The 13,887-nt window shown below is 38.1% G+C and overlaps 1 protein-coding gene across 2 annotated transcripts in view; it reads right to left on the bottom strand.

Moving 5' to 3' along the window:
- Positions 1-13,887, bottom strand: part of nphp4 (nephronophthisis 4) — a 204,936-nt gene that overhangs the window by 53,959 nt on the left and 137,090 nt on the right. For both annotated transcript variants that reach the window (XM_083555325.1, XM_083555324.1), the window contains one exon: positions 11,222-11,413. In XM_083555325.1, the coding sequence (XP_083411451.1) occupies positions 11,222-11,413 (192 nt within the window). The remainder of the gene's footprint in view (positions 1-11,221; positions 11,414-13,887) is intronic.

The following is a 13,887-nucleotide window of genomic DNA, read 5'->3' on the forward strand; positions in this document are numbered from 1 at the left end:
TCTTTCGGCTTAAATATGTTACAGCATATAAACATCAAGGCTAAAGGGGAAGACCTTTAACACAGAACACTGACCTCAACCCCACTGTGCACCTTTAGGATATATAGGATAATTTTAATTGCACTACCTGACATCACTAAAGCTCTCATAGATGTATGAGCATTAATGTACACAGCCACGCTCCAAAACCTAATCGAACACATTTACAGAAGTGTAGATGGTCAAGTGTCTACAAACATTTGGCCATATAATGCATTTTATATTGAAAATCTTTAACAAAAACAATAAGAAGCAGTATACATAGTGTCTTGGACAAGTGCACCTCAATGCTCTCGCAACACCACACTTTTATGATTCCGCAGTGCCTTCTGTCCCACTAACTCTTTTCAGAATCAGTTGAAGTGGTACAAGTTTTTTGAACATCCCATTCTACGTTAAGTTCTCATTTGCTGTTATAATATCCACTCCACTCTTCTGGTAAGATGTTTCACCAGATTTTGGAGTGTGCTTGTGGAGATTTGTGCTCATTCAGCCACAAGAGTGTTAGTAAAGTCAGGTACTCATGTAGGGTGATGTAGGATGTAGTGGCTTTATAGGCCACTTAAGATCATCCACTCCAACCCAAGTAAGCAACTTTTTTTGGATTTGAGTTTGCATTGTGCACAGGGGCATTAGAATGCTGGAATAGGTTTAGGTCTCCTAATGTAGGAAAGTGTAAGGAAAATGTGATGCTACTGCATCTAAATACATCCTGAACAATTGTGTGCTTCCAATTTATTGGTAACATTTTGGGAAAGAAATACATATGGATGTCAGGAAAATGCAGGTGTCCCAATACTATGCACGTACAGTATTAGGGGAGTGGTGGGGAGTGGTAGCTCCAGTGGTTAAGGCGCTGGATTACTGATCGAACTGGGGGTTCAAGCCCCGGTATCGCCAAGCTGCCACTATTGGGCCCTTGAGCAAGGCCCCTAACCCTCTGTTCTCCAGGGGCGCTGTATCATGGCTGACCCTGCGCTCTGACCCCAGCTTCCAAGCAAAACTGGGATATGCGAAGAACAAATTTCACTGTGCTGTAATGTATATGTGACAAATAAAGGCTATTCTATTCTATTCTATTCTATTCTATTGTGCATATGGAAACATTGACAAAGCTAAACACATTAAAATCTCATAAATCCAGCACATAAGTAGATAACTTGGTCCATACTTACAGTCTTGAAGTCAAATGTACAGTCGCTATTCAACCAGATAAAACTGCTGGCTGAAATTCTCTTATTTAATTTGTACATTTATTTTAATAAATTTCAGTCTAATACATCACTGTCTATAGTATCATCTAATTCCCAAGGACTTGTATGGCAAATGTTCCACATAATTCTAGTTACAGTATTGCAATAAATGGTTGGGGAAAAAAAAAAAACACACAATGTGTCAGGAATAAATGAATTGCTGCAGTACAAGTGGAATAAAACACTTTAGAGTGAGCTGTTCTAGACACAAACATCCATTTAGCTTCTTTTATTGGAAAAACCAAGCAAAACGAAAAGAAAAAAAAAAGGAAAGAATATAAAACTGTAACGGTAAACGGAAGGCACAGGAGCTGAAAGTATTAATGGTCGATGGCTTGAGCCGAAGCCGAGTTGATTTATGTAACTGTAAGTGCAGAGGCTTTCATCACAAATAAAAATTCCTGCCTTTATGGAGGTCACAAAAATTCCTCACATTCCAGTGTGACACTATATTTATGATCCCATAATTCTGTCGGAACGAGTGAGTAAATTATGACGGAAGTTTAAAACCCGTGTGGTGCCTCAGCAATTCCTGGACACAAGATAGATTGTTTTTTTGCCAACTCACCGTTCCTTGGCCTTTAGCTGTCCTGGGAAAAAAACGAAATCAATATAAACTCGGTTAGGTGTGATTTGTTGAAGTATGCGTTTCCCGCCGGATTTGTTACCCAAAACATGACTCAACATAATGAAAATTAATTATGTCCGTTATGATCTGGCAGCACTTTATGTAACTAATGTTCGCTCGGCCTTGCCTTCTTTTCGTCGCTACGTGGCCTTGAGCGTTCCACCTGGATTACGCTAAGACCGAATAAATACGGAAAGAAAAGCGGTGGAGGAAATGAAATTCATCAATGCCTGCAGTGACATTTCTGAGCTGAGAAGGCTAAAGAGCATCTCTCTATTAGACAGGATAAATTAGAACAGAGAGACAGATTAAGGTGGGATGATTGCTTTCTTGCCTTCTTTGGCAAGATTAGCAATCTATCACTTACCATTAGATAAAGCCCGAATTAAACACAATCACCACACACACACACACACACACACACACACACACACACACACACAATTGCATTTATGTACACACACACAGTCTCAGTACACAGAAATTGACGTATTATTCACTTCGAATGCAAGCTGACCTCTGAGCCAATCAACCAGATTGGATTCATCCATCTACCCCCAGCCTCTCTTATTCCTAATTCAATCATCCTGAACCTGAATTCCTAAATTTGACATTGAATCATTCAATCAAAATCAGCTCCGACAGTAGTTTCAGCTGCAAGGTGAATCTTAAGGTTTATATTATTTTGCTGATTATTATACATGATTTCACAGCATGAATGAACTCCTGAAACTGATTCGTTATTTCATAAAAGCATAAAAGTAGTGATACACTCAGTAAAATAATACTCCAGTCAAACTTTCACTTGAGTAAAGGTACAAAAGTATTTGCCCTCAAATGTTAAGAATCTACAGTACTATGATTTATTATGGATATAATTTCTCTATTGACATTTTTGCCACAAGTCTTGCTTAATAAACTCAGTTAATGGAAAAAGACTCTCATATTACTCTTAACACACCAATCTATTAATAAAATGATATTAATTTGTCATCTATTAAAATGATCATGAACCAAAACCAAGGCCTCTGGTGTTCGCACGTTCGGGTCAGCATTGTTTTCTATTACTATTGAATTGTTCTACCATTTGTGTTCACTAGGTGGTATATACATGTTAATGGATTTAAAGACGTGTCATAGAAAAAGACTCTTTTTCATGTACGTGCAGTAAAAAGAATAGAAAATGCTAAACTACAGCTCGTGTCCTGCCTGTTAAATTTTTGAATCCTACTTCAACATAACGATCAGGAGTTTCTTACATCATTTATTCCTCATAAAACGTTCTGTTGCTGATGAACTGACGCTAAACTGTATGTTCCTGCTAAGTAGATGGCAATCAAAATTGTTTGACTCTGATTGGTGGCATGCTTGACCAGTTACGTTTTCTTTTACTTACTGTATAAAGTAAAAGTAAGTAAAAGTTAAAAGTAAAGTAAAAGTTTCCACGAATGGATAGTCAATCTATTTAAATCTGCTGCTCCGACTGCTAACACATAATACATTACCGCTAAAATGAAACCCCAAGCTAGCAAAATTAACAAAAAACTTACACAAAAACGGATTCACGTTTATTATATTTGAAAAATACTAGTTTTTATGCCGTCGTATCAGTTTATTTTCTTGTATTTGCCCGCCACACCTTAAAGGCCGCTCCGTGAAAATATTGTCTGACATTAATCCGGTCTGTGGCGCAAAAAAATTGGGAACCGCTGCTTTAAATGAATACTTTTCAGGTTTGTAATCTAGTCAACATTGGCATGGACAAATATTGATGCTTTATTTGCAAATGTATGTTTATTATTAGTGAAGCCAGAATCAACATAAAGCATGTGTTGTGTAGAAGGCTTTAATATCACCTTTATATTTAGTTATTTAGTCATTTATTTATAATCAAAGTGGTCAAACAGAAATGAGCGCGGCAATAATCGTGCGTTCAAAAGATTTGCGTTATTAAGGCGTTAATTTGACAACCCTTATGGAAATACTGCATTAAAGGACAGATACACAAAAAGCTTGTTAAGTACAGTATTTACATTTATTTACATTTACTTTGTTACTGTCCACACAGCTCAGACACTAGCTCTGATTATAAGCTAAGTTCATGCTAATGTGCTCGATACAATGTGCATTGTTTCCATAGAGACATGCATACATATTCATATAAACAATTTTAAATAAAACAATCAGTCAGGATTACAGACAAATACCACAATTTCCAATTAGCCACTCATCATCACACGTCATGTCGCATGATCCCTGCAGTTGAATCACATACTTTTACCACTTGCACATGTATTTGAAGTCACATATATGGAAAAACTCACCTTTCACACTAGTCTCGTGCTTTGTTGTTACTGTTCACAGTTTCATTGCTTCTTCAAGTTTCTTCAAAAAAATGACATGACACACGGATAAAAATGCTGAATGGATAACGTCAGAAAAACGGATGCGTGTGATGAAAAGAGCCTGAGGTGAGAAGAACGCTTATTGAATTAAACAAACAGTAAAAATACCTTTAGGATATAATTAGGTAATTAGAGTGTAGGTGACATTTCTTCTCACACACTGCATTCTGCAGTATGAAAATCGCAGGTTTTAGATTTTTACATGTATATTTTATAATATTCCAGCATCATGCATGGGTAAAAGATCTAATCATCAAACCATAGAGGATTTGTTTCGTTGATTACACATGTCTACGAAATGAAATAAATAAAAAAAAAAGAAGAAAAGAAGAACGATTGAGACACTTCCCCAGGCTTATCTGTTTTCACCAAAAAAAACAGTGAAGAGAAATAAAACCAAATAATGCCCCTCATTCTTTCCTTCCTCATACTGCTGGAAAAAAATATTTAGACATGATAACGTGAAAAAAGAAGGGCATAGATTCATACATCACTTTCTCATTTCTTTCAGAGATATCGAAAGTGCATTTGTGATATTTTTGCAGTTTTAGTATAAAAAAATAAAAAATACAGTGAATGCAGTGGCTTAGAGAGACAATGTTAAAATACAAACTCTGTCCGTGTCCCTTTTTAGTGGACGTGCTGACAGGATGCTGGGTTTGTTAGTAAGGGAAAGACAATCAGTGGCTAAAAACAGCCTGAAATGCCAGCTGAGCTGACAGCTTCAAACTTACTGGGTGAGTGAGAGTTGAATGGAAAGAAGCTTGCCACACTCTCAAAAATTTTAAATTGTGAATATTGAAATTGTCTATGAGGCCAGACTGAGCCCTAGTCCTAGCTTTTAAATAAAGGTCAAATGTATTCGACCTACAGTTCCAACCCAAATAATGGAATAACCAAGTAATAGATAGGTAATAACATTGTAATATGTATGTGCTAGTCTATATAAAGCCTAAATACATTTTGAAACACTATTACTAGACTAAAATCAATGCGGGTTTGTAAATAAAATGAAATCAAAATAAAGGTAATGTATAGCAAGGTTTCATGAAACAATCATTTCTTTAACCCATAACATTTTCTAAATGCACTATATGAACAATGTTAATAAGACATTATATATGTGCTTCTTCCCCAAATTGTTAGCACACAGTAACAGGCACACAATTGCAAAGAATGTTTTAGGATGTGGGAGCATTACATTTTCTCCTTACTTCAGCTAGGAGACCCAAACCTGGTCCAGCATGACAATGCGTGCGGGGTTTACATGGCTCGGAGTAAAAAATCTTGAGTGGCCTGCTATACACTCTGACCTCCACCTTACTGAAGACCTCTGGCATGAACTGGAATGCAGACTGGACCCCAGGTGTCCTCACCATAAATGCACACCTGACTTTACTAAAGTTCTTGAGGCTGAATGAGCACAAATCTTAGCAAGCACACTCCAAAATCTAGTGGAACAACTTTCCATAAGAGTGGAGGTTATTATAACAAAAAATGGGGACTTCGTGTGGAACGAGATGTTCGAAAAGCACATACGAATCTTATGGTCAGGTGTCCACACAGTTTTGTATATATAGTGTAAACATTTTAAAGTGCATCTGTTAAAATGCTCTACCGAATGCATTAAATGCATTAGGGGAAACCCATCTGTAGCAGCAAGTAAGAATTAAAAACATGGGGCAGTTAAGTAGGTGGATATTAGTGGTCTATGTAGTTCCTGCATTATATGGATGCTTTAAGGATAAAAAATTGCTTGATCATCAAGCTTAGAATTGACCTGTGAATTCAAACAGTGCACCAATATACAGTAGCCTGTACTGCATTGTCCTGCCCTCTGCCATGAAGACTCATATCAGTAATTAGTTCTATACTGTGCAGCAATATTGCTTTGAATAGAGAAATGTGTTTCTGTAAAGTCTCACTCTTATAAACAAGTATAATCCCAAAGACTAAAATGCTAATCGAACATTGCCAGAAGGAGGCCCTGAGCAAAAAGAACAGACATGCGTCATGTCCACACCAATAAGCTTGTTAATCAGGAAGGGTCAACACCATTTATTTCAGACCGAGAACAAGGTTTTGGGACTCGCTAATAAAGATACTGATACTGAGACCTAGTGCCAGCTAGTGGTCATTAGATGGGAGAGTGAAAAGTTATCGATAGCTCAGCAAATTAAATGAGCAGGGTGAGCCAATATACCATATTTCAAACTCTTAATGATTACAATTTATAATAATTCTTTATAGAAGAAATAGAACTAATAAAAGACAAAGGTACAGAGAAAAAAGATTCTCTGAAAAAATGAAAATGAAAAGAAAGGAAAAAATAAAGAAGACGGCTCATGATTGGGATGTTTATAAGTGTATACAGGTGTAGTCAACCAATTCAACCAATATCGTCTAGATAACTGGCTACAAAAGCGAGTACACCCTAAGTGACCATGTCGAAACTGTGTCTAAAGTGGCAATAATTTGTGTGAGCACCATTGTTATCTAGCATGGAATTCACCAGAGCTGCACAGGTTGTTGCTGGGATTCTCTTCCACTCCTCCATAATGACATCACGGAACTACTGAATGATAGACACATGGACCTTCTGCACCTTCTGCTTGAGGTGCAGAAACAAAGTGCTGAAGTTCGAGTCTGGCAGTTGTCATCTTGGCGGTGTGTTTGGGGTCTTTATTATGTTGGAAAACTACCTTTCGGCCCAGTTTCTGAAGGGAGGGCATCATGTTCTGCTTCAGAATGTCACAGTACAGTGCAGCCCCAAACCACTATGCTATCACCACCATGCTTGACTGGAGGCAAGACACAATTTTATTAGTACTCCTCTCCAGAGTGTCACCACACATGCTGGACACAATCTGAGCCAAACAAGTTTATCTTAGTCTCATCAGACCACAGGACATGGTTCCAGTAATTCATGCTCTTGGTCAGGTTGTCTTCAGCAAACTGTTTGTCGGCTTTCTTGTGAGCCAGCTTTAAAAGAGGCTTCCTTCTGGGACCACGGCCATGCAAACTGACTTATTACAGTGTGGACATATGGTCTGAGCACTGACAAGCAGACCTTCCACTTCTGCAACCTCTAAAGCAATATGGGAAGCACTCATGCATCTGGTATTTTGAAGCAGCTTCTGCACCTGACGCACAGCAAAAGGACTCAACTTCTTTAATCGACCTTTGCGAGGCCTGTTCCGAGAAGAACCTGTCATGGAAAACCTCTGTATGACCCTGGCCACTGTACTGTAACTCAGTTTCAGGGTGTTACTGATCTTCTATAGCTTTGGCATCTTTGTAGAGAGCAACAATCCTAATTCTTAAATTCTCAGAGAGTCTTTACTATGAGGTGCCATATTGAACATCCAGTGTTCAGTATAAGAGAATTATACAGAAAGCAGCAAATCTTAACTGCTCTAATAAAAGATACACAATTTTGTATGGTCCTGTCATGCAGACGAAAACATGAACATGATGACTAGGACACATGGCTTTGCATGGTTACATGATGTACAGCACTTAGGGTGTACTCACTTTTGTTGTCCGTTATTTTGACAACAATGACGTATGTTGAGTTATTTTTAGAGGACAGTAAATCTGTACTCCTATACAAGCTGCACCCTGACTACTCCAAAATATATTCAAGTTCCATTTCTTTAGTATTCTTCCTTAAGAAGATACACTAAAATGGTTGCTAAAACCTTTGTGAAATGTTTGATAACCACAAATAACCAAAAAATATAAAACCTTATATCGATCTTTGTAGTCCATATAGCTGCCTGCCCCCTGCTGACAACGGAATTAGTGTTAATCAATAAGGGATGTCAAATAACCTTTTATTTAGCTCTGTTATCTCTGCTTTAAACAGTGGAAAATACGATTAGGCATACTCTTTATAACATTAGCTAGTAAAAGGCTAGTTTAATTGAATGGCATTAGCTAGCTATTAGTTGCCTTGGATAAAAAGGAGTTGACTGTGGAGAAGCGTGAGCTTTGCTTCAGCTCAGCATTAGCAGATGCATGAACCGTCGGGCCCTGCGTGTCACATGACTGTCATAATTTATGGAGGATAATCCTGAGAAAAGATAAAAAGAGATATGGCAAGTAAGACCTGCATCAGAATTTCTTACTGCCAATAAACAATAGTGAATGATTGTCGGGAACAACACACACTATACGGACAAACGTTTGTGCACATCTGACCATATATGCTTCTTAAACATTCTATTCCATATTTAGCCCCTCGTTTGCTGTAATAATAATCTCCACTCTTCTGGGAAGGTGTTTCACTAGATTTAATCAGGTACTGATGTAGGGAGAGGAAGCCTGGGGTGCAGTCAGGATTCCAATTCCTCCAAAAAGTGGTCAATTGAGGTCAGAACTTTATAACAGGCTTTCAGCATGACAATAAGCCTGGCTTTGAGATATATGTGTATCATGCTGGAACAGGTTTGGGCCTAATTCAAGTGAAAGGAAACATACATTTAATAGAGTCAGACATCCCATAGATGTATGTACCTCAAACTTTGTGGTAACAGTTTATTTTGTGGTAACAGGTGAGCAGTTGGTTCATTTTATTTAATATGTTAAGATGAGCATGTCTCAGTGCTCGCACAATTGAAGTGCTTTCATGTGCTGACTGTAAAAGACTGTAGAAAGATCATTACTCATAATCTTACATTCCAGTGCTCATGTTAGTTCTCACTCTCCAGTGTTCTGTATTGTTGAAAGATTTATGTTCGAACTCTTGATGTCACCCAAATGAGGATGGGTTCCCCTTTTGAGTCTGGTTCCTCTCAAGGTTTCTTCCTCATAACATCTAAGGAAGTTTTTCCTTGCCACAGTCGCCATGGCCGCTCATCAGGGATAAATACACTCAGTCACCATAACTGTTAAATTCTGTAAAGCTGCTTTGAGACAATGTCTGTTGTAAAAAGCGCTATAGAAATAAGCTTGACTTGACTTGCCACATTCTGATTCACCGATCAATGTTTACGATTATCCTTGTGTAATTCATGCCAACTTCATTTAAGGCCTTACAAATCGTTTAAAATAAATATATGTAAAAATATAGTAAGATAAGAGGTAATATGTGAACTGAGCAACTGTGTATGAGTATGCTGTATGTATGTACATAGATGTACACGATTGTGTATGTGTATAATGTGTACGACTGTGTGTATTGAAAGGGAAGTGGTTGCTCAGTGGTTAAGGCTCTGGGTTAATGAATGGAAGCCCCACTATCACTAAGCTGCCGCTCATGGTCCCATTAACAAGGCCCTTAACCCTCTGTGCTCCAGGGGTGCTGTATCATGGCTAACCCTGCTCTCTGACTCTAGCTTCCCAACATCGCTGGCACATGCAACTACAAAATTTCACTGTGCTGTAAAGTACCTGTGACATATACAATATAAAGCACCTTTATTCTTATGCTGGAGATCATTTTTTATTCTTTTTATTTTTTCAGAACACAGTTTGTGGTTTTCTTGGACTCTTTAGAGTGACAGCAACACTACAGCGATAATTTTGAGTAGCTGCGCATACATAAGAGTCTATATCTGATACCTGTGATGTGAGAAGACTGGAAAATTGTATGTTAAATGCAGATTTAATGGCATGCACAATGGCAGAGGTTCCCAATCGATAAGCAGGCTAAGAGTCAAAAAAGAGAGGAAAAAAGTCAGCCAATTAACTAGAGGATGTCAGGGGTCAGGCAAGAATCAAGGCAGTGAGACACGAACAGGTGAGGATGAAAGTAAATAATATAGAATGGCTTGGTAACAGAGACAAAAGCAAGTGAGTGTATACTTCATGAGGTGTTCAATGAATTAAAAAAATATATAAATTTTTAACAATGGCTTTGTCTCTGTGTGTGTGTTGGGGTGTGTGTGGGCAGTAAGATCACTGCAGAAGACGAGGAAGATCAGAAGGGCGTGAGGTCAAATCCCACTAACACTAACCTGCTCAGTTACAGTAAATAAATGAGAAAATTATAAAAAGAAAAAAATTTGCTTTACAGCACAGTAAGATTCTTTCTTCGTACTTCCCAATGATGTTAGGAAGCTGGGGTCAGAGCGCAGAGTCAGCCATGGTACAGCACTCCTGAAGCACAGAGGGTTAAGCTCCTTGCTCGAGGGCCCCACGAATGGCAGCTTTGCGCTACCGGTGTTTGAACATCCGACCTTAGGATAAGTGACCCAGAGCCTTAACCACTAAAGTGAATCTCTCTGCATTAAGGTGTCTGGCAAATGCTGTAAATGTAAATGCAGTGTGTGTGTGTGTGTGTGTGTGTGTGTGTGTGTGTGTGTGTGTGTGTGTGTATGTTATGTTGGAGTTTATTTTAAAGCCATAGTGTTTGTTGAGAAATTTAGTCTGAATGAACCAGTGGCAAGACACCAACACTATGGGGTTTAATGCATGCCTTTTCATGTTTGAATTAGAAAAATGTCTGTGCATTTGCAATAATATTAGCACCGTACCCTAAATGCATGAGCCCGAGGGGATTTTTTTCCTGCTTGGCATTTCGGGAACGGCTTCAGCAGAAAGCTGAGTGATGACTGTATCTGTTTCTGTATGTCAAAGGGACAACTTAATCAAAGTGTCACCAGCTTCATAGTGAGAGACAAGAGATTCCGTTTCTGTCTTCTTTCACAAGTAAAATGGCACATTGTCCCGATGATGTGAAACACGACATTTAGAAGTTGGGAAAATGTATTATTGCTTTTCCTCTCAATATTTTACTTTGCGACTTTTTAATATTACCTGCTCGAAAACCATGATATACTCTGCGTACTTCTGAAACATTTCCAAGTGCAGTATAACGTGCACCAGACATTGTAGATTTCGTATCGCTATAACAAATAAAATACAATACACGAAAAATATACTGTAAATACCTGGAATAAGCCAAAAACTGAAGCACGAGTGTGTTGACTTGTAGTTGATCTGCTTCTTCTCTGTGGGGGTCAAAGTTCACAGGCTCATCAGGGTCGAGAAGCTCAGCCACTTGGTTGAGGTCGTCACGGATTTCGGGGAAGCGGGAGGAGAAGAGATGAGCGAGGAATCCTCGAGAACTCGTCCTGCTAGAGCTAAAGTAGAGAAAGCTACAATTATATACAAGTTTGTTCAGTTATTTTTCAGCTATTGTCACAACAATTCCAGTCAGGTTTTTGATGCAGTTCCATATCACATCAAAAATACAGAAATAACTGAAATGTTAGCCTAGTGTCCACCACTATTGAATACAGATCTGACAATCAACACAATGAAAAACAGTTTTACTTTGTATAGGTAGAGAGCATGAACATTTTAACAGCTGGGTGACAGCTGTATTGGACAAGCCACACGAAAAAAAACCCATACAAATGCAAGCAAACCTTCAAATCAGCTGTTACATGTTAACAAGCTTTTCTGTTTTCATGCATTATTAAATAATAGAAAAATAATAGAAAAATAGAATAAATAAATATTGATATTAATTCACAGGAATTTCTCTCATTACTGCAATCACATGTGATGTCTCACACTCTCACTTTGTTGCTTTTTTCCCTATCAATCTTAATTATTTTGTATAATTTAATATTTTGGATTGGATAAAAAAAAAAAAAGAGGCAGATTTATAAACACAAACACCTGACACATCATGCATGTGAACAATGTCTTGAGGGGTTTAAATGTACTGCAAGTAGAATAATTGACTCTGGTTTGTCAAATTATTAGAAACAAATTTATTGGAATTATTAGAAAAGATTACCATCTTTGGTGCAGATAATGTTCTTTAAAAAAAAAAAAAAAAAAAAAAAAAAAAAAAAGGGCTTTTCATTAATTATTCCTTACTTATAAAGAAAAGGCTTCTGTTGCTTTTCGTTGTACTTTATTCTTTATTTCATTGAAATGCAAATTAAACGATTCTCCAACGCATGTTATACGGTGATTGCAAATGGACAAAATATTGGAACAGCAAGGCCAATTATTTTGTTTCTGCTAATACACCAAGACATTTGGGTTGGTGATAAAAAGAGAAAAACTCGCTGTTCCAAAACTTATGGAGGATTCCTGGAAATCCCAGCTTCAAAACTGATCAATGAGCATCTATAGGTCTTGTTTGATACGGTAAAACACTCCTGAAAATGTGAGACGCATGTTCTCCAACTCACAGGCTGAGACTAAACCGTTTTACAGTAGATTCAACACTTCTGCACTGCAATCCGAGTACAAGTCCAAAGTAACAGCTCCTCAAAAACTCGAGCACAGCACTTAAGTGAGCATGAAGAAGCCCAAGAGAGGCATCTGAGAGTAAAGAAAACAGCCTGAGGGCCAGAACTTCTATCTGTTTCCAATCCATCTTCATTCAAATAAACACTTACACTCCTCCTGCATGCCTGGGCTTTGATTTGTAGGATGTAGATGAATATGTCAGATATGATGGGAAACCCACCACCACCACCACCACCACCACCACCACCATTCTTGTAGAAAAGAAAAATGGTTCAGGAAAAAAACAGGTAAGAGATTATATTTTCAATTATCCCACAAGACTCAAAGTAAAACTGTATCTCATTCAAGATGATTTTAACACGAATAGTGATCATAAAATAAAAATGTGTTTCTTCAAGAAAAGTAATTGACGACCAGAAACATCACACCACCCACAAGCCTGCAAAAAAATGCTGCTGGCCAGTACACCATGCTACTGAGCTACAGCTACACGATGCATCGTAAACAAGTCGGCACGATATACTGCGAAAGATCCTAAGGACCAGAACAGAATAGAATAGATCTTTTACCATCAATAGTGGGGATGAAGCATTCAGAGCAACGGCACACCAAGAACAGGGTTATAAAAGACTAAAAATGTGGTGTACATGAAAGAACAAAGTGTAACGTCTGAGAAAATCTGAATCAATTCAACGTTAAATACCAACTAATCACCATCTTCTCCTATGGATACTGTAGCTGTTACATTTCACATAAGCTCTAAAACCTTAAGGTGTATCAGCAAATCACTCAGGTAGATCTTCCAGTCCTCTTGAAGGTGTAGTTTGTGATATGCACCAACCAGGCATAACATTATACCATTATGACCAGTAAGTAAATAACACTGATTATCTCTTCATCATAGCACCAGCCAGTGGGAGAAATATATTAGGCAGGAAGTGAACATTTTGTCCTCAAACGGCCAAATCAAAGTCTGACAAGGGCCAAATTGTGATGTCTAGACGACTGGGTCAGAGCATCTCCAAAACTGCAGCTCTTGTGGGGTCCCGGACTGCAGTGCTCAGTATCTATCAAAAGTGTTCCAAAGAAGGAACAGTGGTGAACCGGTGTCATGGGCGGCCGAGGCTCATTGATGCACGTGGGAAGTGAATGAAGGCTGTAGCTCAAACTGCTGAAGAAATTAATGTTGTTAATGCTCAATGGGTCAGAACTGTTTTGGCAGCAAAAGGGGGACCAATGCAATATTAGGCAGGTGGTCATAAATTTTTGCCTGGTCGGTATTTAGAGTGGTTACAGACCTGTAATGGTGCAAGAAATTATATATATATATATATATAGTTCTGCT

This window comes from Silurus aristotelis (assembly GCF_946808225.1).
Source record: "Silurus aristotelis genome assembly, chromosome: 11".
Taxonomy (NCBI): domain Eukaryota; kingdom Metazoa; phylum Chordata; class Actinopteri; order Siluriformes; family Siluridae; genus Silurus; species Silurus aristotelis.